Consider the following 25,477-nt stretch of genomic DNA (forward strand, 5'->3'; position numbering starts at 1 on the left):
AGAGTGTGTGCGTGTGTGTTGGAGGAGTGAATGAGTGTGTGTGTGTCAGGATTGTGTGTATGTTTTTGTGTGAGAGATTGTGTGTCGGGGGAGTGTCTGTGTGTTGGAGGAGAGAGTGTGTGCCTGAGTGAGTGTATCAGTGCGCTGTCTCTTTAAGAAGAGCATTCAGGGTCTGGACCCAGAAGCACCAGAACAGACAGTTCCCTCTGACCCCCACCCCAGCTCAGCAGAGCCTAGATACAAAGATGGGGGAAGAGGGACACTCCGACATAAGCAACCGCCCCCCGCACAGCAGACAGGAGGCAGGCTCCAGCTCCTGAGCTTGGTCGGGGGCGGCGCCATGGGCGGGGGGGGGGGGCCGAAGCAGTGGGGGCTAGAGATGGCAGTGAAGCAGGGAAGTAGGGGCACCCCTGCTTCAGAGGCATTATCTGGCTGGTCCAGAGGCCCCTGCTGCAGCTCCGTCTGTCCACCCTCTCCAGGTGCTGCTTCAGCTGCCTGATTGCCTCAAAGCCCCACTGGCTGTGGGAAGGTCATAGACTCATAGACTTTAAGGTCAGAAGGGACCATTATGATCATCTAGTCTTACCTCCTGCACAATGCAGGCCACAGAATCCCACCCATCCACTTCTATAACAAACCCATAGCCTATGTCTGAGTTATCGAAGTCCCCAAATTGCGGTTTGAAGACCTCAAGCTGCAGAGAATCCTCCAGAAAGTGACCCATGCCCCATGCTGCAGAGGAAGGTGAAAAACCTCCAGGGCCTCTGCCAATCTGCCCTGGAGGATAATTCCTTCCCGACCCCAAATATGGCGATCAGTTAAACCCTGAGCATGTGGGCAAGACTCACCAGCCAGCACCCAGGAAAGAATTCTCTGTAGTAACTCAGATCCCAACCCATCTAACATCCCATCACAGACCACTGGGTATACTTACCTGCTGATAATCAAAGATCAATTGCCAAATTAATTGCCAAAATTAGGCTATCCCATCATACCATCCCCTCCATAAATTTATCAAGCTTAGTCTTGAAGCTAGATATGTCTTTTGCCCCCACTACTCCCCTTGGAAGGCTGTTCCAGAACTTCACTCCTCTAATGGTTAGAAACCTTCGTCTAATTTCAAGTCTAAACTTCCTAGTGTCCAGTTTATATCCATTTGTTCTTTTGTCCACATTGTTACTAAGATTAAATAATTCCTCTCCCTCCCTAATATTAATCCCTCTGATATATTTATAAAGAGCAATCATATCCCCCCCCCTCAACCTTCTTTTGGTTAGGCTAAACAAGCCAAGCCCTTTCAGTCTTCAGGTCAGATGAGGAGGTACCAGCACGGTGCCCTCTTGAGTACCATGCCTTGGGCAGCAGCCCAGTCTGCTCACTCCTAAGGCCGGCCCTGGTAATATGTATGTTTGTGTGTGTGTGTGTGTGTGCATGCACGCGTCTCAGAGTGTAAAATCTGTGTGTGCGTGACTCACCAAGGGTAAAATCTGTGTGTGTGCATGTGTGCGACTCACCCAGTGTCATATTCTCAACATATGTGTTTGTGATCCAACAGGAAGTGGTCTAGGCCCTTCCCTGGGGCACACTCCGGATCACTGCTGGAAGCCTGGCCCTGTCTGTGTGTGCGCATATTGCACCGATGTGACCCGTTTGTCTGGATGTCTGCCCAGGGCTCACACCTCTCAGGAGAAGTTTCTGGAGACTCAGCATGTGAGGAGCCAGAGAACCAACACCTGAAGCCTTCTCCATGGAGCCTTAGGAGAGAACCAGAGGAGCCCAGCTCACCACCCTGTCCCAGACCGTCTGCCTTGTGAAGAGAAGAACCTGGCCAATGTTGGGTAACAGCAGCAGCGCCAATTGCACTCTGTCCAGCCCACCTCTTCTGGGGGAGATCTGCAAGCTCTTCCTCATGGTCCTGCTGATCGTTGCCATCATCCTGGGCAATGTGGTGAGCCTCCTGGTCTTCCTGCAAGCCAGGCAGTTCAGGACCTCCCAGGGCTACCTGAAAGTGTCCTTGGCCCTGGCCGACCTGGCTGTGGGGCTCATTGTGGTGCCCTACTCCGTATACAGGGAGGTGAGCAGTCTAGTCTCTGGCACGGGACAGGAGAGCAGCAGTTGCTCTATCCCGTCCTTGCCCTGCTTCGTCACTGGACCCATCTTCGCTGGCTGCACCTTCGTCTCCATCACGACCATCTTCCTGCTGTCGGTGGAGAGGAGCGTGGCGGTGCTGAAGCCCCTGCACAAGAGGGCGGTGATCACCAAGCGGCGGACGGTCTGGCTCATCCTGCTCTCGTGGTCCATGAGCTTCTTGCTGGCAGTGGTGCCAATGATCTCTAGCCCAGACATCACCTTGCAGTATAACCCCTGCAGCAAGATGTGCACCTACGCCTTCCCAGCAGGCAGGCTGCCCGGCTCCCCCTGGAACATCATGCTGCTCTTCCCAGCCTTCGACTTCTCCTTGCTGGGGGGCACCTTTGTCATCAACTTCATCACCTTCGCCGCCATCCGCCAGTACTGCAAGGCCCGCGTGTGGCTGGGCAGTGAGGCACAGCACAACAGCCGCCTCTCCTTCTCCGACATCACCGCGGCGAAGACCATTGGCATCCTGACCTTTGCCTTCTCGGCCTCCTTCAGCCCTATCGCCGTCTTCGTGGTGGGCTCTGTGCTGGGCTACCAGTGGTGTCAGTTCTCCTTCTACGCCTTCTGGATTCTGACCTCCAACAGCTGCTGGAACGTGGCCATCTACAGCGCCTGGGACCCCAAGTTCCGGCAAGGAGTCAGGGAGCTGTTCAGCAGGCCGGTGCTGAACTCTGCCTCCCAGCGCCCCAGCCGCTCCACAGAAGGGGACAGCTCTGCTCCAGCCTGTGTGGCTGTCCTTAAGGAGATGTTTCGCCCAGAGAATGCCTGATGTGAGCTCTATGCACAACACTTTGCCAGGAAGGCCCCTGTGTTCCTATCATCCAGGTGCCTGCAGCCATAGGAATTCAGTGCAATCTGGGTTTGTGCCAGTAGCTCAGCTCTGCCCTACCACCTAGGGCTGATGGGGAAGCCTTTATTAGGGTACTTATTTTTGCAGAGTGATATCATGAGCTGGGATCTTGGGGAAAGCCATAATTTTCAGCGCTGTTATGTGTGTATGGATAACTCGGTAACCGTTTAACTCTTGCAGTGTGGGGTTTTCTACCCCAGGGATTGAAATTGCAGGAGTATGTGGCTAAAACATAAACAAGGAAGGGGAAAAATATGATTTCAGACTATTCGTGACTGCACTGATCTTCCAGAAAAGAATGGAAATATGTTTCTGCTCTGTGCTGAGCAACAGGGTGGCCATATAATGTAAGGAATTTACCATACCATGTAATTAACATCCTTTACATTGTTATTGCTAATTTTAAAATGGTTTTTAGAGATGCCATAAATGTGCAAGATCCTTTACCACTAGGGGGAAAACAGACTTCCCTACCCCCAAAAGCTTAAAATTCCTGAGCCAACTTCTCTCCTTCCCCCAACCACCCACATTTACACTCTCATAACACCAATAAAGAATTGGTGGGATTTACCTTGAAGGTCATGTGCACACTAACGGGCTTACAGTGGCACAGCTGTTAGATGAGAGAAAACTCTGGACACCAGATCAGGTAAGAAAAGGAGAGTGCAAGTCGGGGCTTGTGATGTGAAGTGGTGCTTGCTGATGTTGACAGAGTGGAAAACATTGCTGGAAGAAGGAGGTTTTAAGTCTTCTGTGAAATATGAAGTGCTGCTCTAAATAGCTGTTGTTTGTAGAACGCCTATTTGACATGCCACTGGGACAGATGTTGCAACCACATGCAGTTTCTTTGGGGGACCATATTGTATTAAGTTTATGGATGTTTTAGATCTCATTGTGGGCCAGAGAGTGTATGTACCTCTGTCGGGGGTGAGGGTTACCACAGCTCCTCTAAGAACTCAAATCTGTGTGTGGGGGTGATTCAAATGAATCACTCAGGCTGTAAACACCTCCAGAGAGGTACCACCCCATAGGGAGGTTTGCATAGACTGGTTCAGGCTGGGCAGGGCCGCCCAGAGGCTTCCGGGGGCCCGGGGTCTTCGGCAGCGGGGGGCCCTTCCATTCCAGGACCTGCCGCCGAAGTGCCCCGAAGACCCGCGGTGGGGGCCCCCCCCCGCCGCCGAATTACCGCCGAAGTGGGACCCGCCGCCGAAGTGCAGCCCGGTCTTCGGCGGTAATTCGGCGGAGGGGGGCCCCCGCCGTGGGTCTTCAGGGCACTTCGGCGGCGGGTCCCAGAAGGGAAGGGCCCCCTGCCGCCGAATTACCGCCTAAGACCGAGCTGAACTCGGCGGTGGATCCCGCGCCGTCTTCGGCGGTAATTCGCCAGCGGGGGGTCCTTCCGTCCCGGAGCAGAAGGACCCGCCGCCGGCGAAGACCGGGAGCAGAAGAAGCTCCTGCGCCCGGCCCTGCAAGAGTTTTCCGGGCCCCCCGGAGCGAGTGAAGAACCCCGCTCCAGGGGCCCCAAAAAACTCTGGTGGGGGCCCCTGTGGGGTTCGGGGCCTGGGGCAAATTGCCCCTCTTGCTCCCCCCTCTGGGCGGCCCTGAGGCTGGGTGTTCCAGGAAGCGAAGAAAGGGCTTTTGGTATATAGAGACTGAGTTTGGGGTGACTCAGGGGCCTCCTTTATGATTCAAACAAACAGACAGGCCCTTCTGTCTGGGGGGAACACTTGCAGAAGGGTTGGAAAGACTTTGGCTTGCTACAGCCCCATAAGACTGATGGGTGATCTCGGAACAGCCATTGTTTGTATGTATTTTCTCAGTAATGATTTTGCCTTAAGAACAGATGCTTTGCTTTGTGAAGGTTGGTTGGTAACGAGCGTACACTTCTTGTAGCCCACAGAGAAAGGTTAATCACAAGAGTGGGACCTTGGTCAGAGCTGCTGGGGAAATCAGAGTGAAATGCAGAGGGACTGTGCCAATGCCAGGTGTTTCAGAGGAAATGAACGGAATAGATCCATCCTCTGTCATCCAGTCCCAACTTCCCCCATGGCCCCATGTCATGGAGTTGCACTCACCTCTCGCAAGCGCCCCCTGGCCGAGTGTGTGTGCCCGCACGCTCTCTCTCTCTCTCTATCTGGTGTGTCTTTGGTGACACAGCCTTCTGGCTGACTCACACACAGTCTGTCTGTGTGATGAAAGCAAAGCAAAACCCCTTCTGGGGTACAAGTCCAACAGGGATCTCTCTCAGTGCCCCCTGTAATGTTTCCCACAAGTTGTCCCTACTCCGGGATAGAGCAGTGCTCCTGCGCTCCCTCCCTGGAGGTAATGTCTTTGCCCTCTTAGGGCCTTTCTGGCCACAACTCTCCAGCTGGGCCGCTGCAGTTCAGTTCCCCTCTCTGGGGGGTGCCCCAATGTCCAGGCCACTTACCCCAGTGACTAACGGGAGTTGGGGCAGACCCAGGCTTGCCCACTACTCTGGGTTCCAGCCCAGGGACCCTGTAGAGAGAAGTCATCTGCTGTGTCCCTTTAACTACATCACACGGCTTTTCTAATTCCCTGGGCCACTTCCCCATGCTGTCTTCACCCTTCCCTCAGGGCCTTGTCCTAATGGAGTCCCAGCAGCCAGCCCAGAGCCACCCACTCTCCTCCAGCTCTAGCAAGGAACTGCTCTCAGTCTGGCCCTGCAGCTCTTCTTATCCCAGCCTGCTGGGCCTTGATTGGTTGCTTCCCACACAGCCATTCTAGGCAGCTTGGAAGACCTCTCTACTGCCCTCTTTTGGGGCAAGGTGTGGCAGGGCCACAGGGCCTCTAGCAGGGGCATCAGGGCCTAGTCCACCCCGTCACACCCCACCCTTGCTCTGCTGCTTCCCACCCTTGCTCCATCTCTTCCCCTGAGGCCCCCACCCGCTCCTCTCTGCTCCCTTCCCCGTCACTCGTCCTTAAGGCAGGAGGGGACAGAAAGGAGCGAGCAGCAGGGGGCTTAGGGGAGGGAGCGGAGAGGAGTGAGCAGTGGGTGGGGGGTGTGCCTTGGTGAAAGAGGCAGAGCAGGGGTGGGAAGAGGTGGAGTGGGGCAGGACCTTGTGATGGAGCAGGGGACAGAGCCATGATCTGGGTGCCGGTGGTCCCTCCCATTTCTAGGGAGCTTCTGGCGCTCGCGTTCAGACTCCCCAAACACAAGAGTCACATGCTGCCTGTGGTGTCAACCAATTTGCCTGGCACTGAAGTTTGGCTTACAGGCCTGTAATTACAAGGATCGCCTCTGGAGACTTTTTAAAAAATAGACGTCCTATTAGCCATCCTTTAGTCTTGTGGTACAGCGGCTGGTTTAAGCGACAGGTTACATATCACAGTTAGTAGTTCTGCAATTTCATATTTGAGTTCCGTCAGAACTCTGGGGTGAATCCCACCTGGCCCTGGTGACTTACTGCTGCTTAACTGATCAGTTTGTTTCAAAACCTCCTCTGCTGACATCTCTGCCAGGGACAGTTCCTCAGATGTGTCACCTAAAAAGAATGGCTTGGGGGTGGGGATCTCCCGCACATCCTCTGCAGTGAAGACCGTTGCAAGAATTCATTTAACTATACTCTGAGGATCAAAAAAGAAATGGTGGCCCAGGAGCACAGGGCACATCCAGGATACTGACAGAGAGTCCAGCAGGGCTGGGAAATCTTGGAGACAGCTCTGTAGAGGGAAGCAGGGAAGAGGCTGACAGAAACAGCAACTATGCTCCATCCAGACCAAATGCACCACAGCAGTAAAGATCATGGACAGATCTGCAGGTAGACAGAGAGAGTGGCTGCAGCTGGAGAGGGACAGACTGCCTCTGGAAGCCCAGCTGCTTCTGGACCAGGAGAAGCAGCATCAGCATGAAGAGGGAGACAAGGATAAGGAGCATCAACATCAGCTTGAGATGGAAAGACTGCACCAGCAAACCCTAAGCTGATAGATGGAGCGAGACCCCACCTGTGCCAATGGTTGGCATAGACCAGGGGTGTTGAAATAGGGGGTGCAGAGGGCCTTTTAAAAGTGGGAGGGCATAGTCTTAAGGGCAAGTGATTGGAGGAGGGGGACAGAGAGGAGTGAGCGGGGGGGCAGGGCCTCGGGGGAGGGGTGGAGCAGGCGTGGGGCCTGGGCAGGAAGAGGCAGAGTGGGGGTGTGGCCATGCTTTGAGCACCAGTGACAGCCCCCCACACACTAGGGAGCTTCTGGCACTCCTGGCATAGACTTCAAATTATTCCCTCACTTTAGGGTAGGGGATGACATAGATGTATTGCTAAATGCTTTTGAAATGGGATGTGAATTGAACAAGATGGGGCAGGATGACACAAGATGGTCTCTGGCGCTGCTACTGCCAGGGAAGGCCCTAGAAGATGCTTTCACTGATATGGACAGAGGGACCTATAAAGATTATCAGCTCTATAAATCAGCTTTGTTGCAGACGTTGAAATTGACTCCTGTGGTATATAGGAGGAAGTTTCAGGAAATTCAGAAAAGAGGATGTGAACAATTCTAAGATTTCAACTGAAATTAGGGGTTACATAAGAATATGGGTAAGTGATTGGGGGTTACCACAGTTGGTTAAATCCCCCTGCCCTGAAATCATGTTAAATAGACAAAGATCCCAGAGATGCAACTCTATCAGGGAAATGGGCTGACCAATATGCACAGAGTCTGCCTGAGTTTGATAAAAAAATTAAGGGAGAGTGGCACAAAGCTGATCCCAAATCAGGACTCCCCAGAAAGGAGAATAGGCCAAACCAAGTCATAGCGGGGAGGGAAACCCAAACCGGGACCCAAAAAAGGAACTTGGGGCGGGGGGGAGGGGCGGGGGAATCTGAAATGCTTTTAGTCCAACGAGCATGGTCACAAGGTGATACAGTGTCCGGTACCGGGGAGGCCAGGGGCTGGTGGTAACCTGCAGTGGGTCCTGCTCGCAGTGACTCCAACACTGTAGGATCAGATCCAACCCCAATGGTCCAATCAGTAAACCTGGCCATTTCAGACCCAAAAGGGGAATCAACAAAACACCATTTCCTGGTGGATGGGGAAAAGACCCAGAGATGGAGGGACACTGGGTCCAAGTAACTCTGTACACCTCATGAGAAACATCCCCAATAGACTCCTGACCCTTCAGGGAATAATGGGATCCCCTTTCCAAATCCCAGTGGCTCAGATCTGAAATGGGGTGACAATCAGGGGCCTGAGCATGTCCCTACTACTGGTGCAGGTCCTGCTAGGGAACGACCGCGAATCCTGGCCTGGCCTCAGCCACTTGTGTGGCTACTTAGAGCCACAAGCAGAACGCAGCAGCTCTCAGCTCTGGCTCTGGGCTGCAATCTGACAGCAGAGAGGCAGCTCTGAGCTGCTGCCTGCCAGTGTGAGCGCATGCCCCGGGCAGCACCAAGCCCAATTGATGAATTGGTCCCGGGCAGCAGGCTGAAGCTAGCCCCCCAGCCACTGCTGTGGAAATCAAGAAATAACAAATGACTGGCCTTTCCCTAGTTAAACCTAGGGCTGCAGCTGACTCCCCTGGCAGCCCCCTGACTGGACAGCCGCTGGAAAGATTTCCCTGGGATCTGGAGCTACTCTAGAGAGAGTGGAGGCTGCCTCAGCATGTTGAGTTAGGGGGAATATGGAGACAATGGTACTGCAAAAGTACTGACTGAGGCTACTCAGCCTAGCCCATAATATACCCTTCTCAGGGCACACAGAAATACAGCGTACTAAACTAAACAGCGCTTAGTTCAGAATTTCTACTGGCCTGGGGGTTTTGCGGCAGGACAAAAATACTCAAAGTCCTGGGAAAACATGCAAGATTCCAGTGGAACAACACCATTGTACAGCAAATGAGAAATGTTTGCCACTTAGAAAACATTGTTACAGAAGATGTAAGATCAAACACTGAAGTCAGCACTGGAATAACAAGAGCCATGGAGACATTCTGGAAGAATAAACATCCAATGAGAAGGGACATACATATGAAGAATAAATTCTGACTTTTAAAAACTTCCTTTTGGTCTGTGCTGAATTACAGCCATGAAACATGGACATTCAGACAGTTGGTAATAAAGAAACTACAATCCTTTGAATTAAGGTGTTACAGGAGAATTCTGAAAGTATTGAGGATACACCACGTAACCAGTGGAAAAGTACTGGGGATTATTGGAACTCAGGAAATGGTAGTTAGATATTTTATGAAAAGAGAGGTTTGATCTGTAGGGCATATTTTAAGAGGCTCAGAGGGCAATGCATGTGTACGGGCACTGGAAGGGAAAGTTGATGGCAGAAGAACGCAAGGCAGAAAAAGACTATCTTAGATAAACAATGTGGTATCCTGGGTTGATCAAAGGACTATTCAGCCACAAAGAGATTAGCAGAGGACTGTACAGAATGGGTTACCATGGTTGCAAACCTCCAGTAATGGAGATGCCACATAAGAAGGAGTAAGCAGTGTAGCTCCATTGAGATCAAACAGGCTATGCTCATCTCACCAGCCAAAGAGCTTGTGCTACATGTTTGTCTCTGGTTCATCAGTTGTGCTCATTTTTATAGTACAACGACACTCCCAAATTCCACTTCCACTAATGTAGATACCACATAAGAAGGAGTAAGCAGTGTATCTCCACTTCCACTTCCAAAATATAACGAGTATAGAGTGATCTGCGTTTCAGCGGCAAAGATCAGATGCCATGAACCGCGCAGAGATACAGATAAAATGAAGCTATTAATCAGCATTCAGAAATGCACTAGTCCCTACATAATTTGTGTTTTGTGGACTAAATCCCCCCTTCCCTGAATACACACTTGGAAAGGGAAAGTTTACATTTCTAACCTCACGTGGGGAGAGTGCTTCATTGTGCTGCCCAGCAGGGGTGCCTGGAGCCTGCCAGCTATATGAATGTCCAACCATTTCTGGGACAAGCTGATTTGAGTGGCATGCCTAGAACCCCGACCAGGTGTATTCTATTTGCTACCCAAGATCCATAAACCTGGAAATCCTGGATGCCCCATCATCTCAAGCATTGGCACCTTAACAGCAGGATTGTCTGGCTATGTGGACTCTCTCCTCAGGCCCTATGCTACCAGCACTCCCAGCTATCTTCGAGACACCACTGACTTCCTGAGGAAACTACAATCCATCGGTGATCTTCCAGAAAACACCATTCTAGCCACTATGGATGTGGAAGCCCTCTACACCAACATTCCACACAAAGATGGACTACAAGCCATCAGGAACAGTATCCCCGATAATATCACGGCTAACCTGGTGGCTGAACTTTGTGACTTTGTCCTCACCCACAACTATTTCACTTTTGGGGACAATATATATCTTCAAGTCAGTGGCACTGCTATGGGTACCCGCATGGCCCCTCAGTATGCCAACATCTTTATGGCTGACTTAGAACAACGCTTCCTTAGCTCTCGTTCCCTAATGCCCCTACTCTACTTGCGCTACATTGATGACATCTTCATCATCTGGACTCATGGAAAAGAAGCCCTCGAGGAATTCCACCGTGATTTTAACAATTTCCATCCCACCATCAACCTCAGCCTAGACCAATCCACACAAGCAGTCCATTTCCTAGACACTACTGTACTAATAAGCGATGGTCACATAAATACTACCCTATACCGGAAACCCACTGACCGCTATACTTACTTACATGCCTCCAGCTTCCATCCCGGACACACCACACGATCCATTGTCTACAGCCAAGCTCTAAGATACAACCGTATTTGCTCCAATCCCTCAGACAGAGATAAACACCTACAAGATCTCTATCAAGCATTCTTAAAACTACAATACCCATCTGCTGAAGTGAAAAAACAGATTGACAGAGCCAGAAGAGTACCCAGAAGTCACCTACTACAGGACAGGCCTAAAAAAGAAAATAACAGAACGCCACTAGCCATCACCTACAGCCCCCAACTAAAACCTCTCCAGCGCATCATCAAAGATCTACAACCTATCCTTAAAGATGATCCCTCACTCTCACAGATCTTGGGAGACAAGCCAGTCCTCGCTTACAGACAGCCTCCCAACCTGAAGCAAATACTCACCAGCAACCGCACACCATACAACATAAACACTAACCCAGGAACCTATCCTTGCAACAAAGCCCGATGCCAGCTCTGTCCACATATCCATTCAAGTGATACCATCATAGGACCTAATCACATCAGACACACCATCAGAGGCTCGTACACCTGCACATCTACCAACGTGATATATGCCATCATGTGCCAGCAATGCCCCTTTGCCATGTACATTGGCCAAACCGGACAGTCTCTACGCAAAAGAATAAATGGACACAAATCTGACATCAGGAATCATAACATTCAAAAACCAGTGGGAGAACACTTCAACCTCTCTAACCACTCAGTGACAGACTTGAAGGTGGCAATTTTGCAACAAAAAAACTTCAAAAACAGACTCCAAAGAGAAACTGCTGAACTTGAATTAATATGCAAATTAGATACAATTAACTCTGGCCTAAACAAAGACTGGGAATGGTTGGGTCATTACACTAATTGTATCTATTTCCCTATGTTAAGTTCTCCTCACACCTTCTATTGGCCATCTTAATTATCACTTCAAAAAGTTTTTTTTCCTCCTGCTGATAAGAGCTCATCTCAATTGATTAGACTTTTCCTGTTGTTATGCATACTTCCACCTTTTCATGTTCTCTGTATGTATAAATATCTCCTGTCTGTGTCCTGTCTCATTCTATGCATCTGAAGAAGTGAGCTGTAGCTCACGAAAGCTCATGCTACAATAAATTTGTTAGTCTTTAAGGCGCCACAAGTACTCCTGTTCTTTTTGCCCTTCCACAGGCTTTCCAGAACTCTTCCACAGATATGGCACCAGGGCTTGCTTATTGCCACGCTGCCATTGTCTCCCCTAATGTGGCTGCACACTGTCCCTTCTGAGGGAATCTCTTCACTGCAGAGTGAACTTGGGCTCTCACTCATGTGTTGCTCCTGTCCACACACAAAACCTCTCAGCTGAGTGGTGCTTTCAACCCAGCATAGCTGGCCCAGCTGTGGGCAGCAGTATCATTTCAGAAAAAGCTGGGGGCGGGGGGAGTTGTGCCAGCGTATAGAACATTGCAGGATATAACATACAGCGGGAGGAGCAAAAATGGAAGACATAGGCATGAAAAGTCTAGGGGGGCAACTTCCCAATTGCCCCATAACAAATGACACTCCTGGCTGGGGGTGCAGGTTAGGGCCTCAGTTCTGCTTTCGCTCAGGCTGGTAACCTGCCCACTTTGCAGTATGGATGCAGGCTAAGTCACTTGAGTGTTGCTAGTCCTCCAATGTCTTCCCACAATTCCTGCCCCGTGCCCAGAAGGACAGACAAGTTCTCTCACAATTCACTGGGAAAGAACCATAGAATGGCCCAGGTTAGCAGAAAAGAACCAAGGGAGATGTCCCCTGAAGTCCTGCTGACCCACGCAGGTGAATGCAGCACAAGTGAGGACGCAGTAACTGGAGTGGGGCTTTCTACTGAGGCTGCTCATGTCTGAGCTAGACTAACCTGGGTGCTGATCACCTGAGTTAATGCTGCACTGAAGATATACCCTAAAGCTGGTTAAAGCCATAGAAGGCAGTTAATGCTGCAATGGGCAGCATTAACCCTTAGCAATTTGCTGGTTGCTCTATGAGTATGCCTGGTAGAGTAGCTGTTTCCTAGCACCATGCACTGGCCTTGTGTACACTTGACTTTTTTTTCCATACACAATTCCGTTGGTGTAACAATGGCGGGAACATCTGTACTAATGGGCTGCCATTGGCCATCGTGTTGTCTAAATCAGCCCTGAGCAGTAACTAAAAACATTATCTGTCAGGCTACGCTTGTGAACAGACCTAGTGGATGAGAGCTGCACCAATAGTAGCAATGATAGAACATTTTAAGAAAGAGGTCCACTGTAGAGACAGCCTCTGTCTGGTGTACACTGCATATATTGTAATACATGCTGGGAAGGGACTATTGGCCTCTGCACGTTAGATATGATAGCACTTTGCATAGTCATGGGTCCCCTGCTTACACACTTGCCAGTCCCATGTCATTGGATGTACAGTAGCATGCATTTAGGGGGAGGTTTTCAAAGGCAAAAGTAGCAATTAATGATGCACCTCCTATTGAAAGACAATGAGATCTGGGTGCCTATGCTGCTTGAGTGTCCCTGAAAATCATCCCCTTCCTGCCCTGCACACCAGAGACATGAGGAGTGCCTTTAGCTCTTTAGATGTATCAAACAACTTACATGTTTCCAGGCTGGAGCCAGGAACTTGCTCTTGACTGTGAGGCATCAATGGAAACTTTGCAATCAATATGTCATGGTCATCCATTTATTTTGGCAGCCATTAATTTTCATATTAGAAGAGGTTATTTCAGAAGTTCATCTTCTAAGGGATTACCAGCTTTCTGAAGTTAGCTGAGCTTCTGTTCACACATACTGACAGAGAGACAAGGAAATGTACGTTTTTCCTTTGACAACTATTAAACCTGAGCCCAGCACTGAGCTAAACCATTGTATTCATTTCCATTGCAAATGAGATGAGTGTCTCTACCTACTCTAGTGATAAAAGGCCAAACATTTCTACTACTTAATTAAATGAACACATGTTTGACTCATGAGGCTGGTAAGTGATTCCATCAGAATAGCACCATTACAAATTGTAACATATTGTTATGGGTAACTAGACATCTCTTGAATGTTTTTGGCAGCAGCATGTAGTACTGTCAAACCTTGTCATTTCTTTCAGCTGGTATACAGTCAATGTTCTTGTAAAATTTGAAATGCAAATTTAGATGCAGTAACCCTTGGAAATAAATCCAGTGAGAATGCAGATTCATATGCTGGATACTTGTGCATATTTTTATTTATTGTGGGCAAATATTGTTCGTGTTACAATAATGAATGGATTGAGGAGGCAGATTTAGTGCCACAAAATCATATGTACAAAGCTGAGAGCCATACAGTACTGACATAGGGTCTGATTTAGTGCTGCCCTGCACCTGGTGTCATTATTTACACTAGTGCAAAGCTACCATTTTGATTTGCACTTGGTTTGAACGGACAAAAATGACCACATGAGATGCAGAACAACAATGAAGTGGGCATCCATTATTTAAACTTAACTCTCCCCCTCTTTACAAGCAAAACCTTAATACCCAACAGTCAGACAATTGACCATTGCTGCTACTTGACTATGTTCATTTGAATGTGATTTGCTTACAATATGTGCATTTTCCTTCCTAGTCCTTCTTTTATTCCTGCCTGCTCCTCATCTCGAAAGAGAACCATTTTTAAGTGGAATAAAGTGTCTCTGAATAGCTTTTGTGAACGACCAATATCCCACATTGAACAGGTGAATTCAGGGGTAATTGGGGGTTTTGACTCTGGAGAACGATTCTACAAAGAGCGCCGAGTTCCTAGGCACTTATGTCCAAGAACAATTCAAAAAGTACATTACAAGCAAGTTATCAAAAGTGCCCTAGACTTACTAGCTCGTCCTTGATTATAATAGCCAACAAAAAATAATAAGAGAGTCTTATTGGAAATTGTTTATATACCAATTTCTTACCTTATTTCCTAGGATTCTTTGTATCAGTTATCAATTTCTGTGACCTTAAAGTAATTACTTTGGACCAGATCCCACCACCTTTACTTTTTTACACTCCTATCTGATATAGCTCTGCCAGCAAAATTTTTCAGTGTAGGCCAGGGCTGAATAACAACGTCATTGAATTTCAATAAGACTCAGGAGCCTAAGGCCCAGATCCACAAAAGGATCTGGGATTTGGGTGCCACTGAGATTCTCAAAGCCTTGCTCAGCTGGCGCCTACACCCGGGAGTGCCTACATTTCCACTGTTAATGACCCCGTGGCACCTAAGTTTGTGCCACTGGGCATGCACACTGCCATCTCAGTCCTAAGCCCCAGCAGGAGTATCCCTCTAGGGCAGGGGTAGGCAACCTATGGCACACGTGCCGAAGGCGGCACACGAGCTGATTTTCAGTGGCACTCACATTGCCCGGGTCCTGGCCACCGGTCCGGGGGGCTCTGCATTTTAATTTAATTTTAAATGAAGCTTCTTAAACATTTTAAAAACCTTATTTACTTTACATACAACAATAGTTTAGTTATATATTATAGACGTATAGAAAGAGACCTTCTAAAACCGTTAACATGTATTACTGGCATGTGAAACCTTAAATTAGAGTGAATAAATGAAGACTCGGCACAGCACTTCTGAAAGGTTGCTGACCCCTGCTCTAGGCATTCCCCCACCTCTCTCACCATCCAGGAGGCATTCTCAGAGCACACCAAGTGGCACGGGGGGAGGATGCGGCAGCAGCCTCACTGAGCACACTTTAGCCTAGTGCTCAAGATACTCACCCAGGATGTGGGTTCAACTTCCCTTTCTGCCCTATGTGGCAAAGGGATCTGATTTCAGGCTCCCACCTCTCAGCTGAATACCCCTCAGCCACTGGACCACAGCATTTTTCTCACTTTCATTTTGGCCCAGAACGTCCCATAGTTCAGGCACAAATGTCAGGGTTTGTCTACATGTGGAATTACAACTGCGTGTTAACGCATGCTGATGATCACAATTGTCAGGTCTAGCGCAAGCAGGGCACAAGCATTTGCTGCTGGTCCATATTTAACCCTAGCAGAGCTGGCTTGATTAGGAAAAAATGTGGGTTTAACAGTCAAAGTAGCTACAATCATTCAAAAACCATTAGCACCTAGTGTGGACACTGTGTAACCCCTTTAAAATCCTGCTAGCTGGCTGTGTAATGAAAAGGGTGACGCCACTGTTTAAATCATAAGTGTCTATGCTACTAACAACACCTTCAGTCAACATTTCCAAATCTGGCAACCTAAAGTTAGACTCCCAAACTCATATTTAGCACCAAAGTAAATTTTATTTGTAGATGCCTAACTATGGATTTAGGAGCCTAATTTTAGGCACCTAGCTTTGAAATTTTTGTCTTTGTGGTACTAAAACTGAATTAAAACAAAATTAATTTACCTTTTACCATTCAGGCTGTTGGCTTACTTTCTACATTTCTTTCAATTTAGTCAGCGAAAGCAACCTGGTCGGTTTCACTGGTGAGTATATGTTTCATTTTCCAGCTCTCCTGCACTAGCTCAGTGGTGGCAATGGTTGCATTGCAATGGTTGCAAGGGAAGGTTTACATTGGAATTGTTCTTCTTCTTCCACTTAATTTAAACCCATTTGCACATTGATTAAAAAGATAGGGTAAGAAATGGAGCAGAGACAGGGCAGAGTGAAAAAACACAGAGACACTGAAAAAAGGAGTAGACAGAAAAACTTTAATGAAAATATAACTAGTCTGTATATTGTACCCAGGGTTCCTGCTTGTGCCAGTCTTACTGGGGGAGTTCTGGCCCTACATAGAACAGCCTTTAATTAGAAAGACAAGGAGAATGAGATAATATCTTTTACTGGACCAAGACATTTCAGACCAGACACTAAGGTGCTGTAAATTAGCGTATGCTGATTTGTACCACCTAAGGATCTGACTCTGTATTTTTAAACTGAATCTCCATTGGGGGGCAAATGGGTTTACAGTAAAGGATGGAAAGGTTTGCAAGTCGATCTAGGTTTGTGAACCCTGTGACCCTCTCTGTAAAAAGAGATAGGGAGATAGTAGTGCTGAGAATCCACTGTCCGAGTCAAACTCAGTCGGGTTGGGAACACCCAGCAGCTGTGAGAATCGGTCTGTGGTTGGTATAATTCACCTAAGCATGGTTTAAATCCCAACTTCCACACAAAAGTATCTCCACCTGTTCTCACTGATTTGTCATGAAAAGACAATTTTTAGTTCCAGTGAGCGTGCGACAGAAATTCAGTTCTCGCATTGATCATCAGAATGTGCCATATGGGTTTTCAAATGGCTACCGAGCTGCTATGATAACAACAAAGTGATGGGATTTGGTCCAGCACAGAACACAACATTATAAAGGCTCTGAGCCCTAATGCTTTAAGGAATAAGCTGATCACTGGCTGGGCTAAGAAAGAATTTCCACTCTGCTCCGGTGTCATTGTAGGATGCAAGGATTATGCTTTCCCCAAAACATCCAGCATTAGCTGGAGTGAGAGACTTATTAGACACTGTGTCAATACCTCTGCCCTTATATTATCCCATCTTGAACCATTAGCTACACTGTGGTGCTGACTCAGAAGCGATTGAAAGGCGCGGAGTGGTGCACACACAGATATGTTCAAGCTACTTTCTGCTATTGTCAGGGATGATTTGACAGCTGGAAATGGGGTTTAGTGGCTAATGTCGATCCAGGGACAAGTAACTGGCCACTTTCTTCAAGGCAAGAGACACGCTTCTTTATAAAGTGCTCCTCAGTCACATGCTCAGAAATTAGTAGGTTTGAGCTTTGTTTGTGAAAGGTGCTGGCTTTACAGCTCCGGAATCCAGAGTGCAATATTTATCCATAGGCGAGGTACAGCAAGGACAGCAGCAGAACACGCTTCATGCCCCTGCACCCCACTACCTCCTTGGTCACATGCCTCACTTCTTACCTCAAGGATCAGAGGGGTGTGCAAACCTCAATGCCCATTCAGTGCTTGAGCTCTAGTCTTCCCTAAAATTGCTGAGGGGGGTGGGGCATTGTAGTGTTGGGTACTGTGATGTGGTCACTCATTCAGGTGAGACCACCAACTCATTTCACACAGGATTTACATTGGATGTCAGCGACCCCCAGCCACTACTGACCTGTTCCACATTCAGCCATGTGATCTGTAGATTAGACACCATATCCCATGGCCAGTCGTCATAATCATCCAGGCTACCCAGCAGGCTGCTTTTTATTCACCACTGACGTGCATCCCTAGAAGTGGATGGTGAGAATTTACATACTAGTGTCACATGATGGCCCCTGCCTGGGGCACCCTCCTGCAGCAGACTACGGCACAAGTGGTGCCCCTGCCTCAGTTCCCCCTTTCTTCCAGAGACTCCAGTAACTCCACGATAAGCTTTCAGAGCATAAGTAGCCCTTAGTGTGGTGAATTTATTACAAAAAGTCCCACAACCGTACCATAGTGCCCACCACAGTCCAAACAAGTCCCAACAGTCCATCAACACCAACAAAAGTTCTGGCATCTCTCCCCACAGTCCAGCTCTCAGCTATGGCTCTGACAGTTCTCACCCCAGCCCCTCTGGCTGGGGTGCTTCTCCACCTTGTCTCCTTCCCAGGTACGTTTCCACCTCCTGCCTGGAGACACAACAGGCTCACCTCTCCATCCTTCCCCCATCGTCAGCCTCTATGGGCCTCCAGCTTCTGCTCTCTGGCTCAAAGAGCCAGCAGGCATCTCCCTCTGCCCTCTCTGGCCTGGGGAAGTTTGTAGGTTGGCACCACACAAATGCCTTCTGCTATGACCTCTCTCACCACTAAGCTCTCAAGCCAGCTCCTCTCTTCTTCTGCATTCTCTCCCCTTCACTGGATGCCCTCTGGTCTTCCGTCACTTGCCTTTGGGCTGTTGTCTCTTGTTTATAACAGCCCTGCCCACCTCTTCACACTAAACTCAGATGCACCTGGTAGAACTGGAGCACTGGACCCCATTTCATTTAAAGGACCAGTGACCCGATTTCAGCTAAGGAGTCTGAGATCACAAAGTGCTTTGAGTCTCCTGCAGTGGGTTTTAGGAGCTGGAGTGCCGAAGAGCCTATGAAATCACATGAGCTTTCTGGTCACCCTTTCGTGGAGGTTGGCACAGATTTATTTGAATTAAATAGGGAAAGATGACCTCTTATTCCTGAACTACTCCTATATGTTTTTAATTGAGCCATTGCACAACACAGTATGTAGCTATGTAACAAGGCATTGCAAATTGTAGCTTCCTTGTCATGGGTTTCAGGCTCCCTTAAAAAAACAGAAAGGGCCCACAATTCACAAATAAAAGGCCAATGCTCATGCTGAGAATGCAGTGGGCCCTGTATACAGCACTGTTTGAAATCAGGGAGAGCTCCTTTCCGACACAGATATCTCTCAGCAGGTATTTCATCCACTCAATTACTCCACTGACAAAAGAGGCAACTCACTGGGCCAGATTCCTCTCCCACTTAGCTTGGTGTAAAATCAACATTTGCTCCAAGTCCCGGAAGCGCTGGGCAAACTGAAGCACATTGGGAGGCTGTTAGAGACTCAGCTATAATCAGAATTCCTTTTGTTCTAGTGTGGGATAAAACCTCTTATGCTGATGGGTGGCTCATAGGCCCTTTGTTTGGGTTAAATGTAAGAGGTGATCTCCAAGAAGCAGTAGTGGTCTCCAGGACAAAGGCCACGTGGGAATTCTAATGCCTTGGGAGGAGGGGAGTTCACTGAGTTTTGCTTTGGGGATAAGAGGCTGTGGGGGACGGATGTGGAAGAAGGAGAGAGAGAAGCAATCAGAAACAGACTGAGAAGGGCAGAAGACACATACACCACCTGGAGAAGCTGGCTGCAAAGAGGTTTGGGGAGGGGGCTGGGAGCAAAGCAACTATCTCCTGTTGTTTGGGTTCTTTCTTGTGTTCATGGAAATAAGGCTTTGTGCATTCTCTGTAAATCCACAAGATTGCATCAAAGGTACCAGACTCCTTCAATTTCTCCTCCTAGTGGAGGCAACCTGGAGGGCCTTGAACTTTCACTAGCCGTTTAGGTCTAAGGGGCAATAATATCTTACAAAGTCTGCTGGAAAAATGAGTCTCCTCCTGCTGAATTGAAGCCACAGGTGTGAGCAGTTCTGAAAATGAAAGACATTGCTCTTCTCGTCTTGCTTGCCTGCCATCTCTGTCATGCCAGGCCCTGCGGAGATCCTGACACACCAAAATGCTGAAGAATAGCCTCAGAAGGGCAAGAGAGCAGAACAGCTCCAGCTCCGCCTGTTAGCAGAACCAAGGGACTCAGAAATGCCAGCAGCTTGGGCTTTGGCACGTCAAGACAAACGTATTTGTCTGACTGCGCAATACATCTGGGACGAAGACACGGTGACCACAGAACCATCCGCGCAAAATACGTACAACTTAGAGTTACCAAAGCCCTGGGCTCGAGCAGCCCTGAAAGGTGGGGGCAAGTGAAGTTTGAAACTGGATCCAGAATTTGCTAATGGCCCCGGAACAAGCAGTGTAGACCCCAAAGGAGGCACTCATGGCCATGGTTCCCTACATGCCAGTTTCCTCCACAAAAGGAGGCAACAGCAGCCCAGAATCTAGGACCCCGAGGAGTTGCCACAGCTCAAGCAAAGGAGATTAAAGCTGCACAGTGTCCACACACACACATCTGTCTAGCCAGCCCCTAGGAAGGGGACTGCTGCTGCTGCTGGATGGAGAAAACGCTGTAGAAGGTCAAAGTATTATTATCTGGCAGTGTGCTGCTGCCCCACGTACATTTGCCACGTTGGCTCATCATGCTCGGTGTTCAGCCTTGCCAGCAGACTGCACTTTTGCATGTGTGGAATCAACAACCTCCCCAGCAGGTAAATATCCAGAGGAGAAGCCACGGTGGGGCATTCGTGGGGAAGGGAGCAGGAGCTTTAGTTACATCCAGATAATTCTACAGAGGAAGTTTGCAAAGGGAATTCTGAAAGCAAGGAGCCAGGTGAGTTCCTTGTGGTGTAACCTGTGAAGTGCCCGTCCCCTCCACTCCCCTTGCCCCCCAGCCCCCGGATGTCCTGCTGGGCTGTAAGTGACTGTAGAAAGGAAACCATCCTCACACCAGGGTTTGGCACTAAGGGCTCAGTCCTGTCCCCAGCGTTACTGCCCAACTGCAGCTATTTTAAAGGAGCCAGAGCTGCCCATCTAAGCCAGGGTGTTCAAAGTGAAGGCCGACACTTGGACTGCAGCCTAGCCCTTAGAATCATAGACTCATAGAATATCAGGATTGGAAGAGCCCTCAGGAGGTCATCTAGTCCAACCCCCTGATCAAAGCAGGACCAATCCCCAACTAAATCATCCCAGCCAGGGCTTTGTCAAGCCTGACCTTAAAAACCTCAAAGGAAAGAGTTTCCACCACCTCCCTAGGTAACCCATTCCAGTTCTTCACCACCCTCCTAATAAAAAGTTTTTCCTAATATCCAACCTAAACTTCCCCCACTGCAACTTGAGACCATTACTCCTTGTTCTGACATCAGGTACCACTGAGAACAGTCTAGATCCATCCTCTTTGGAACCCCCTTTCAGGTAGTTGAAAGCAGCTATCAAATCCCTCCTCATTCTTCTCTTCGGCAGACTAAACACTCCCAGTTCCCTCAGCCTCTCCTCATAAGTCATGAATGAGGCATGGGCTTCCCCAGGGCTGCGGGGCCCAGCGTGGTGGCCTAGCTGAGGATGGAGCAGCAGCCTCAGCTCTTTTCTGTCCTGAATTCTGAGAACATGAATGTCGTGCTAGCAAAAGGCTGGATTGTTAGCCCTGGAGACCAAGCTTCTGTGCCTAGAATAGGGGCAACCTGGGCTGCGGCAGTGCAAGCTGCCCCCACGCCATTGTGCCTCAAGTGCCTGCTCCTACTGACTGGCTGGGGCAGTTCCCAGTTGCCTCTCCCCTCCCTCCCGTCATGTGCCTCATCTGCTCCCTCCCCCATGCCCACTGGCCTCTACACACCTGCCTCCCTCTCCCCTACCCTCTGGCTCCCCTTCCACCACACGGACTTCACCCCCTTGCTGTCCCTTCTCCCTCACACAGCACAGGAACCTCCCCTCCCCACAGCAGAGCCCCCTGGCTCAATTCCCCTCAGTCTCTTCCCCAGACCAGTTTGGGTTTCCCTGTGACACTCACTTTGTGAATTATCAGAGGGGTAGCCGTGTTAGTCTGGATCTGTAAAAGCAGCAAAGAATCCTGTGGCACCTTATAGACTAACGACGTTTTGGAGCATGAGCTTTCATGGGTGAATACCCACTTTGTCAGATGCAAGACTTTGTGAATGTTAACCAGGGCCCCACCTTTATCCTCCTGACACAGTCACTTTCTGAGTCATCTGCGAGCACGTTAAATCCATTGCTCGCCAGCTCCCGCCTGGGGGGAAACCCATAACACGGGGCCTCGCTCTGTAACCACTGATGCTCGGGGAGCCAGTTCGGCACATTAGCACTCATCAATACTCCCCTTTCCCCCATTTCCCCCGCCCCGGTGTGCACCCCAGGGAGAAACGCTGCTCCCTGCAGACTGCCTCCTAGAACAGATGCTGCAAGGCACCGACCCCCAATCATAGAATCATAGAATTCAAGATCAGAAGGGACCATTATGATCATCTAGTCTGACCTCCTGCAAGATGCAGGCCACATAAGCCGATCCACCCACTCCTTAAGCAAGCGACCCCTGCCCCATGCTTCAGAGGAAGGCGAAAAACCTCCAGGGCCACTGCCAATCTACCCTGGAGGAAAATTCCTTCCCGACCCCAAATATGGCGGTCAGCTGAACCCCGAGCATGCGGGCAAGACTGTCCAGCCAGACCCTCTGGAAAAAGGCTAACAATATCCTATCATTGACCCATTGTACTAATTACCAGTGTGGCCCTTTATTGATCTATTGACTAAGCCAGTTATCCTATCATACCATCCCCTCCATAAACTTATCTAGCTTAATCTTAAAGTCATGGAGGTCCTTCGCCCCCACTGTTTCCTTTGGTAGGCTGTTCCAGAATTGCACTCCTCTGATGGTTAGAAACCTTCGTCTAATTTCAAGCCTAAATTTCCTGACTGACAATTTATATCCGTTTGTCCTCGTGTCCACATTAGCACTGAGCTGAAATAATTCTTCTCCTTCCTGGTATTTATCCTCTGATATATTTAAAGAGTGCAATCATATCTCCTCTTATCCTTCTTTTGGTTAAGGAAAACAAACCGAGCTCCTCAAGTCTCCTTTCATACGACAGGCTTTCCATTCCTCGGATCATTCTAGTGGCCCTTCTTTGTACCCGTTCCAGTTTGAATTCATCCTTCTTAAACATGGGAGACCAAAACTGCACACAATACTCCAAATGAGGTCTTACCAACGCCTTATATAACGGGACTAGCACCTCCTTATCCCTACTAGAAATACCTCGCCTAATGCCTCCCACGACCGCATAAGCTTTTTAAACGGCCACATCACATTGCCTACTCATAGTCATCCTACGATCAACCAGGACTCCTAGGTCCTTCTCCTCCTCCGTTACTTCCAACTGGTGCGTCCCCAGCTTATAACTAAAGTTCTTGTTAGTCATCCCTAAATGCATAACCTTACACTTCTCACTATTGAATTTCATCCTGTTACTAATACTCCAGTTTACAAGGTCATCCAAATCTCAACTGGAGGATATCCCGATCCTTTTCCGAATTTGCAATACCTCCCAACTTGGTGTCATCCGCAAACTTTATCAGCCCACTCCTACTCTTGGTTCCCAGGTCAGCGATAAATAGATTGAATAAAATCGGACCCAAAACCGAACCTTGAGGAACTCCACTGGTAACCCTCCAACCCGACAGTTCCCCTTCAATACGACCCTCTGCAGTCTCCTTTAACCAGCTCCTTATCCACCTCTGGATTTTCATTTCGATCCCCATCTTTTCCAATTTAACCAGTAATTCCTCATGCGGTACCGAATCAAACACCTTACTGAAATCAAGATATATTAGATCCACCGCATTTCCCTTGTCTAAAAATCTGTTACTTTCTCAAAGAAGGAGATCAGGTTGGTTTGGCACGATCTACCTTCGTAAATCCATGCTGTAATTTGTCCCAGTTGCCATCGGCCTCAAGGTCCGTAACCACTCTCTCCTTTAAAATTTTTTCCATGACTTTGCATACTACAGATGTTAAACTAACAGGCCTATAGTTACCCGGGTCACTTTTTTTCCCCTTCTTGAATATAGGAACTATATTAGCTAATCTCCAGTCAAACGGTACAACCCCCGAGTTTAGAGATTTATTAAAAATCATCGCTAACGGGCTTGCAATTTCACTCGCCAATTCCCTTAATATTCTAGGATGAAGATTGTCCGGGCCCCCCGATTTACTTCCGTTTAGCTGTTCAAGTTTGGCTTCTACCTCAGATACCGTAATGTCTACCCCCATATCTTCATTCCCATCAGTCCCTCTATCACTATTCCTTAGCCCTTCATGAGCCTCATTAAAGACCGAGGCAAAATATTCGTTCAGATATTGTGCCATTCCAAGATTATCCCTAATCTCCACTCCGTTTAAAGTTTTAAGCGGTCCCACTTCTTCCTTCTTGGTTTTCTTCCTATTTATATGGCTAAAAAACCTTTTGCTATTAGTTTTAATCCCCTTCGCTAGGTCCATCTCCACCCGGCTCTTTGCCTTTCTCACTGCTTCCCTACACCCTCTGACCTCAATAAGGTAGGTTTCTTTGCTGATCCCTCCCATTTTCCACTCCTTGTACACTTTCTGTTTTTTCTTAATCACCCCTCTAAGACGCTTGCTCATCCAGCTCGGTCTAAAACTGCTACCTACGAGCCGTTTTCCCTTTCTCGGGATACATGCCTCTGACAGCTCCTGCAACTTCAACCTGAAGTAACCCCAGGCATCATCTGCCTTTAGATCCCTAAATATGTTAGTCCAATCCACTTCCCTAACTAGTCGCCTTAATTTAGTAAAGTTAGCCCTTTTGAAATCGTATACCTTAGTCTCAGATGCAATTTTGATTATCCTCCCATTTATTTTGAAACTAATTAGCTCATGATCACTCGAGCCAAGGTTGTCCCCTACAACTATTTCCTCAACAAGGTCCTCGTTACTCACCAAAATCAGATCTAAAATGGCATCCCCCCTCGTCGGTTCAGCAACTACTTGATGAAGGAATTCATCAGCTATCACGTCTAGGAAAAGCTGAGCCCTATTATTATTACTAGCATTTGTTTCCCAATCTATATCCGGGAAGTTAAAATCCCCCATGATCAAACAGTTCCTATTAGTATTTACCTCCTTAAAAACATTAAAGAGCTCTCTATCCATATCCAGGCTAGATCCCAGCGGTCTATAGCACACCCCAACTACTATCCCAGGGGAGGCTCTAGTAGTTTTCTTCCCCAATGTGACCATTGCCCAAACAGACTCCGTATTATCCATTGCATTGCTAGTTATTTCGTTACATTTCACCTCATTATTGACATACAATGCTACTCCCCCACCTTTACCTTTGCATCGGTCTTTCCTAAACAACACATACCCTTCCATACCCGTACTCCAGTCATGGCTACCATTCCACCATGTTTCAGTTATTCCTACGATATCCGGTTTCAATTCCTGGACCAGGAGCTCCAGTTCCTCCATTTTGTTACCTAAGCTTCTCGCATTGGTGAACAAACATCCTAATTTTTGCTGTTTGGCTCCTCTCACCCTTTTCACCCAACTTGGTAGGGACACAGTACTACCAGTATGACCTGTTGATCTAGTATCCGTCCCCCCCCCTCCTTACACCTAACCGTCCCCCTCTGGCTATATCTGTTGTTCTCCTGTTGTTCTCA

The 25,477-nt window shown here is 48.5% G+C and overlaps 2 protein-coding genes across 3 annotated transcripts in view; one reads left to right on the plus strand and one right to left on the minus strand.

Annotated features, from left to right (window-relative positions):
- The window catches only part of PIGU (phosphatidylinositol glycan anchor biosynthesis class U), a 201,486-nt gene that overhangs the window by 108,695 nt on the left and 67,314 nt on the right, over positions 1–25,477 (minus strand). The gene's annotated exons all lie outside the window — the stretch shown is intronic.
- LOC120380167 (adenosine receptor A3-like) lies at positions 1,910–2,908 on the plus strand. Its single transcript, XM_039497655.1, has one exon. It carries the CDS (start codon positions 1,910–1,912, stop codon positions 2,906–2,908), a length of 999 nt encoding a protein of 332 aa, XP_039353589.1.

The sequence above is a fragment of the Mauremys reevesii genome, linkage group 13 (assembly GCF_016161935.1).
Source record: "Mauremys reevesii isolate NIE-2019 linkage group 13, ASM1616193v1, whole genome shotgun sequence".
NCBI classification, from domain to species: Eukaryota; Metazoa; Chordata; order Testudines; family Geoemydidae; genus Mauremys; species Mauremys reevesii.

Excerpts from the sequence above, each read along its gene's own strand:
- LOC120380167 (XM_039497655.1), top strand. The coding sequence starts at position 1,910 with ATGGTCCTGCTGATCGTTGCCATCATCCTGGGCAATGTGGTGAGCCTC.